Below are 7,699 nucleotides of genomic sequence, written 5' to 3' on the forward strand. Positions count from 1 at the left end.
TACTAACAAGCGGCAGAAATTTTCCTCATATTGATGTATTTTTGTTCAGGAGAAAAAGTAAAACACAAGAACTACATCAATATAACAAATAATTTTGTATAGTAATCAATAACAATTTTGTTATACTTATTAAATTGTTATTGCTGGTGTTCGTTTTTTCTTTTTTCTCTAGTAGAATTATTCGGTACCCGGCCGGATCCTGAAAAATGTGGCAGATCCAACGGATATCAAATCCAAACCGAACCATCTCCACTCTATATCTTGCTTTAATTAACATAGTGAAAAAAGACACAAAAATTTCTATAATGTTAGTATATAGTATTCTAATAACTGCATTTATTTTTGTAGTCTTAATAAATTAGGACACAAAATTAACAAATAAATTTGGGTCTAAAGGCCGTGTGTCCAATCGACGACGGCCTTTAGAGCTTTAGACCCGAATCAGAACAGCATCAGTTCACCTACTGGCCGTGAAAGCCTTTACCAATTTGTCACAAATAAATTTATAAGTGGTAAGGATTAACCGAAGTTTCTAGGCGCAGAATAAAAAATTGTTTCCCACTTATGCAATTATATTTGTCTGGTCCAATAGCCAATAATTTATAAAAGATGTACATAAAACCTTTATTATTATTATTAAAAATTTTTCAACATTTTCTACCATCACATCAACAACTTAAGACATTTCTAAACAACTATTTGAACAATACAATTCATGGATGGTTAGAATCTGAACAAAGTCCTAAGTCAAGGTTGTTTTATTGTCAATAGACTTTTTCTCGTCTACTGTAACTAAGCTTTTCTTTTGGCGAATTTCACTGCCCATTTCTGGCTGTGACCAAATGTAGCCGGTGGCACTCATTGCACAGTAGGCATTATAATATCGCCCTGGAGCCCTACAGAATGACCAAGATGGGCAACGACAACGAAACAGATATTGAAACTCTTCTTTACAAACTTCATTCCACCAACAAGTTCTCTATAAAACAAGTTGGGTAGTTTTTCAGATAAAGAACAAAAAGTTTCATAGTAAATACTTTATTGTATTCACTGATTCAAATTTACAAATAAATTATCTGTTTCTTATATCAATTTTCTTGTACTATCATCATTATCATAAGGTCGTCAGTCCTAAGACTGGTTGGACACGCGCCTCCACTATTTCCTAATCTGATATAATCTTTGCATTTCCCTAGAACTAAAACATTCCACATCCTTAACTATTTACGAACAGTAATCTAATCTAGGTCTACCTCTACTCATCTTAACCCCTATTTCTGCCTCTAATATGTCTCTGCCTAGCCCTCCATACCTAAGTAGATGTCCTATGAACCTATCTCGTCTATTTCTTATTAATTTCCTCTATTCTCCTATTCTTTCTAATACCTCTACATTTCTAACCTTCTCTATCCACGGTATCCTCATCTTTCGCCTGTAACATCACATTTCGAATGCTTCTAAACTTTTCTTTTCCGCCTCGCCCACCGCCCAAGTTTCGCACCCGTCCACCACCGCGCTCCAGTCATAAACACCTTCAACAATCTTTTTCGAATTTCTAAACTAACCATTCGTAAGCATAGAATGGACTTCTTTTTATTAAAAACGACTAAACCCTGCGCTATCCTGTTTTAAAGTTAAAGTTATCCTAGATACCGAAAATCAGCCACTTCCTCTTTTTCGTCTTCTATCTTTATATTTGGTCTTTCCCTACTTTTTCTTCCAAATACCTAGACATCGATATTTCGGGACTTTAGAGGTGCTTCATAAAATACAAATAAAACAATTGTACTTCAGAGTCACTCAACTATTGTATTAAGCAAAATTATGTGTTGTTTATATCGCCAGAATTATATCTACAACGTTTTACCAGTTTCGTTTTTTTTAATAAATCAGTGAAACATGTCGGCGGTTTAATATTTTAAATTGTTGTTTACCCTGTTGACGATTGATGGAAAATGTTTAGAGAAATTTTAGTGTTAGAAAATTCTTGATAAACCGCTGTACGTATTTCAGCACTGAAACATTAAACATTCCCATAAACTTTCGTCCTTTTTTTTAAAGATGATGATCATAACTTTTACGTATTGTATTTTTCAAAATCCTCACCTCCATTAAGTATCCATGTACTGATTCATCAAAAACATTTCTTTTATTGTCAGGCAGTTTTTCAACAGATCTTTCGTCAGAAAATCCAAAAAATACAATGGCAACAATGAAAACATTCTACGACAAAAATAGTTAATAAAACAGTACAATTTTTCGATATTTACTAGAAGCCTGCACCTTAGCAACCATTGCATAAACTTTTCAATTTTCATATATTGATTTTGTACATCTCTGATGCCACCTAACGTTAACTTTGAAACCTTATTAATGCAGCAGAAACATTTGCAAAGAAAATTCAATACAAGAATGAATTACCAATCATTTTTTAAAATATGCAAAAAACAAATTTATCCCTGTTTCCATAGAAATGCTTTCAATTGCTCTAATATTGAACAAACCTCATTCACGCCACAGTTTTTGACATAATATGGAGTTTATTAATTAATCAGTTAGTTTAGTTTACGGACTTTTTCGAAAAAATGATTTTTGGAACTAGTTTAGATCCCCCCAAGAAGCCACCCCCACNCCCATAAACTTTCGTCCTTTTTTTTAAAGATGATGATCATAACTTTTACGTATTGTATTTTTCAAAATCCTCACCTCCATTAAGTATCCATGTACTGATTCATCAAAAACATTTCTTTTATTGTCAGGCAGTTTTTCAACAGATCTTTCGTCAGAAAATCCAAAAAATACAATGGCAACAATGAAAACATTCTACGACAAAAATAGTTAATAAAACAGTACAATTTTTCGATATTTACTAGAAGCCTGCACCTTAGCAACCATTGCATAAACTTTTCAATTTTCATATATTGATTTTGTACATCTCTGATGCCACCTAACGTTAACTTTGAAACCTTATTAATGCAGCAGAAACATTTGCAAAGAAAATTCAATACAAGAATGAATTACCAATCATTTTTTAAAATATGCAAAAAACAAATTTATCCCTGTTTCCATAGAAATGCTTTCAATTGCTCTAATATTGAACAAACCTCATTCACGCCACAGTTTTTGACATAATATGGAGTTTATTAATTAATCAGTTAGTTTAGTTTACGGACTTTTTCGAAAAAATGATTTTTGGAACTAGTTTAGATCCCCCCAAGAAGCCACCCCCACCCGTAAAAAGGCCTTTTCCACCCGACATTAAACTACCATGTATTCAACCATCATCATGGGCTCATGTAAGTTTATAAAAATAAAGTGTAAATGTAAACTATTTCAAAATGAGAAATAAAGAAAGGGAATTTTTGCAAATTAGTTGGAATGTATATCTTGTATACGTAGGTACTATTACCATATTACCAATTTTTTGTATCAAAATTTAGAAAATATTCTTGTGAAAATACAATCTATATTCGGCGTATACTGTTTTGACAATAATAAATATATCTAGCCTAAAATCTACGTAATTACTGGGCTTAAGAGTGAAAACTAAAAACGTTAAATCACTGAAACGAGCTTATACACGGAGAAAACGAAAAACGAAAATTTACCTAAATATTAATGCGGTATTTACAATTTATCCCACTAGTCCGTTGCTTCGTAAGCGAAAATAAGAATAAAAATTACAATTTGGACTCGAATTTGTAAAAATAAAATCCCAGCAGAAATAAATTTACTAGCTATTTTAGTTAATATTGCAAATTTAATTGTAATAATNGCGAAATATACAGTTTGTCCCACTAGTCCGTTGCTTCGAAAACGAAAATACTAGAAATTACAATTTGGACCCGAATTTGTAAAAATAGGTAATAATTAAGAAACTTGAAATAATTTATAAAAACATGTCAAAATTGAGATTTTTACAAGTTACCTAATAAATTCCAGTTTCTACGGCAAATTCAGTCATTTACAATTGAAAATTTTAATTTTTGCGTTGTCATAAAAATTTAGTTTTCTCTGTGTAACAATTGTAGACTAGAAGTCTGAAAAGTGCCAAAATCATAATAATTATCGTTAATTAAAACCTGATATACTAACAAGCGGCAGAAATTTTCCTCATATTGATGTATTTTTGTTCAGGAGAAAAAGTAAAACACAAGAACTACATCAATATAACAAATAATTTAGTATAGTAATCAATAACAATTTTGTTATACTTATTAAATTGTTATTGCTGGTGTTCGTTTTTTCTTTTTTCTCTAGTAGAATTATTCGGTACCCGGCCGGATCCTGAAAAATGTGGCAGATCCAACGGATATCAAATCCAAACCGAACCATCTCCACTCTATATCTTGCTTTAATTAACATAGTGAAAAAAGACACAAAAATTTCTATAATGTTAGTACATAGTATTCTAATAACTGCATTTATTTTTGTAGTCTTAATAAATTAGGACACAAAATTAACAAATAAATTTGGGTCTAAAGGCCGTGTGTCCAATCGACGACGGCCTTTAGAGCTTTAGACCCGAATCAGAACAGCATCAGTTCACCTACTGGCCGTGAAAGCCTTTACCAATTTGTCACAAATAAATTTATTTCTTCAATTTTTTTACTTCCTTAAACCAGTATGCCCGTCAACCCAACACCGATTATCACGTAAAGTTCATGCAGTACAAACAGGCCTTGCAAGCAGCAGATATTGAAAGGGAAATTCGAGAGAAAGCATCCAACGCCAAAGATAAATTTGAACAAAAGTTCATAAAACACTCTGATCAACGACTTTTTAAAAATGAAATTGAAAAACGCGTCAAGGAGCGTTTGGAAATATATGAAAAAACAATTGAAGAACGACGTACCAGGTAAAAATCAACACAATGTGGTAAAAATCCATTTACCTTTAATAAATAATAAATAATAAAACTTTGTTGGGCAGGCTACCATACAGTAACATATTTTTCTATCGAACTTTATCTGTTATTTCGTTCAGTTATCACAAATAAATATTATTCAAATATCAAATTTAATGAATAATTATTAACCTTTGCGATCCAATAACATAACGGTACGCATCGTTAAACGCCAATTCTTTTTCATCCCTTTCCCTTCGGATTGAATTTTTTAACATCTTCCAATCTTAATTTGGTAATTCGGTCTTAATCAAGTGTACATAATTTTTTTTTCTATTTCACCTGCTGAATTTTAGTTGTGACCGCACATTTTTACTGTATACGGGAATCATCTCAGTTAGCATACTAATTCCGATAAGACAAACACACGAACTTTTCTGAGGAAGCCAATGTTGAATTAGAGTCATCTTCGCTGAGGAAATTACATGGTCCTTTTTAAGCAATGTAATAATGCATTAAATGCAAAATCAATAATTGGCTATACTTTAAATATCTGTTATTGTAAGATTGAAAAGTACGGTTGACTTTGCAATTTAGTTCACATTCGTAAAGTATAGGTACCTAATTAGTGGTTAATATCATACTTTTGTTTTCTTGAATAAGGACTTCCTATTTAGTTAAAAACAACATATAAATAAAACTAAACTAATGTAAATAAGGGTTCGTATCCTTAGTGAAACCTTAAGGTCAATCCTTTTCATGTGAAAAACTCTTATAACACAACCTTTGTAGCATTCTCTAGAAATTTTTTGACTTACTGAAGTTCTACCTATGCCTGAGTACCCAGAGGTTAAATATGAGATTTTTGAAAAACTTGACTCTGTATATCTTTTACCATTCATAACGAAAACTTAGTGATTACAATCATCATAACGTCGTAAGTCCTAAGACTGGTTGGACGCGCATGTCCAGTCTTTCCTACCCTGAGCTAATGTTCGCATTTGCCTAAAACTAGAACAACCCACATCCTTAACTATTTGGGAACCGTAATCTAATCTAGGTTTACTTCTACCCCGCCTAACTTCTGTTTCTGCCTCTAATATGTCTCTGACTAGACCTTCATGCCTGAGAAAGTGTCCTACCAACCTATCTCGCCAATTTCTTATTGACTACCATAGACTCTATTCTCCTATTCTTTCTAATACCTCTTCATTTCTAACCTTCTCTATCCATGATATCATCATCATTCACCTGTAACACCACATTTCGAACGCTTTTAACATTTTCTTTTCCGCCGCACCCACTGTCCATGTTTCGCACCCGTACAGTGCCGTGCTCCAAACATACACCTTTAACAATCTTTTTTGAATTTCTAAATTAACCATTCGCCAGCTTAGAAGTGACTTTTTTTTTATTGGAGGCAACTTGACCCTGCGCTATGCTCTGCTTTATATCCCTACTACTCCTTCCGTTGTGATTTATCTGACTTCCTGGATACCTAAAATCTGCCACTTCTTCTAATTTTTCGTCTCTTATCTTTATATTCGCTCTTTCCCTACTTTTTCTTCCCTTGCATACCATAATATGTTTTTTTATTTATTTTCATACAGTACTGTTTTTGTTTTTTATTTAAAGCAATCTCTAACTTTTCCTTGCTAGATGCCAATACTGCTATAAGTAGTTACAATGCCCAATTTTAATTCAATTATCCGTATCTAGTGAGCATATATTAGGTACATAAAGTATTATTTCATGGTAGTCACTAATTGCTTGTTTTCAATGTCTAATAACTAATGAGATATAAAAAAAACATAGTGAATGTTACAATGATGATAATAATGCAATTAGATAAAATAGCTAGTGCTCCTTTTACTTTTCGAGATTAAGAGAGCTCCTCGGCGAAGAAGAGTGTGCACATTATCGGGAAACTGTGGAGAATGCAAAGAGATTGTGTGACTCTAAATTTGGCATGATGAAGCGACAAGTTGAAGAGTTGAAAGCTAAAAAAGAAGCTGAAAGATTGAAAGTTGTAGAACAAAAACGTCTCCAACAGTACATGTAAGCACTTTAAGAAATTTTGTTTACGTAAACCTAAAACTTGAATACTTCTTATAGTTTCAAAAATGGTGAATGCGCCTGACATTGTGTTAAATGTAGCTATTGTCTAACAAATAAATAGGGTAATTACCATAATATATAATTATAATATAGAAACAGAGTATAAAATGTAACTAACAACAAGGGGCTGGCTTCGTCCGCTGTTTTCCTATACATATCTCCTCTAATTTTCAAATTATTTTGTAGTAAAATCGTTTAATTTTTTACAAAATACTAAAACCTGATTCAAGGTACAACTTAATGCAGGAATCCATTAATAAATGTTAGTAACATTCGAGCATAGTTAATGGTTTTAATTATATCCATATTGTTTTACTTAGGGTTTTTTAGTTTTTAAATTTATTTTTGTAAAATTCATACAGGGATAGGTGCGAATTATTAAGGACAAATGTGGCTCAAAAAAGATTAGTCGAATCTAAAAACAGCAATTTACAACAAATGCGTGAAAACGAACAAAGAAGAGAAGCTGAAAGAGAACTGGATAAATTTTGGGGTGATTTGACAAGAACTGAACAACTCGGAGTGGTAAAGCACGATAGTATAATTGATTTCATATTTAAACCATTTTTCTTTCTTAATTTCCAAAATAGACTTTCAATTCAGTTGTTATATACGAGGGTGGATTGATAAGTTTCCGGCCTAACCAAGAGATGACGCCACTAGGCCTACCTTGAGGTGACATTCTATAGTACCATCCTTGGATAGCTTGTAGCTATAGTTTCAGCCCGATCTCCT

The 7,699-nt window shown here is 32.4% G+C and overlaps 2 protein-coding genes across 2 annotated transcripts in view; one reads left to right on the plus strand and one right to left on the minus strand.

The window, feature by feature from the left end:
* Positions 1-565: 565 nt before the first annotated feature.
* Positions 566-2,337, minus strand: LOC108737043. The gene is made up of 3 exons (XM_025981658.1): positions 2,284-2,337; positions 2,107-2,223; positions 566-979 (listed from the first exon to the last, which is right to left on the minus strand). The coding sequence occupies exons 1-3, from the start codon at positions 2,293-2,295 to the stop codon at positions 743-745; spliced, it is 366 nt and encodes a 121-aa protein (XP_025837443.1). The 5' UTR covers positions 2,296-2,337; the 3' UTR covers positions 566-742.
* A 730-nt stretch (positions 2,338-3,067) lies between these two features.
* LOC108737041 (cilia- and flagella-associated protein 53) overlaps positions 3,068-7,699 on the plus strand; it is a gene marked incomplete at its 3' end in the record, with an annotated part of 16,064 nt that continues 11,432 nt past the window's right edge. The window contains exons 1-4 of the mRNA XM_018469693.1: positions 3,068-3,296; positions 4,626-4,858; positions 6,728-6,904; positions 7,327-7,489. Coding sequence (XP_018325195.1) covers positions 3,186-3,296; positions 4,626-4,858; positions 6,728-6,904; positions 7,327-7,489 — 684 coding nt within the window. The remainder of the gene's footprint in view (positions 3,297-4,625; positions 4,859-6,727; positions 6,905-7,326; positions 7,490-7,699) is intronic.

This window comes from Agrilus planipennis, unplaced genomic scaffold (genome assembly GCF_000699045.2).
Source record: "Agrilus planipennis isolate EAB-ADULT unplaced genomic scaffold, Apla_2.0 scaffold112, whole genome shotgun sequence".
Taxonomy (NCBI): domain Eukaryota; kingdom Metazoa; phylum Arthropoda; class Insecta; order Coleoptera; family Buprestidae; genus Agrilus; species Agrilus planipennis.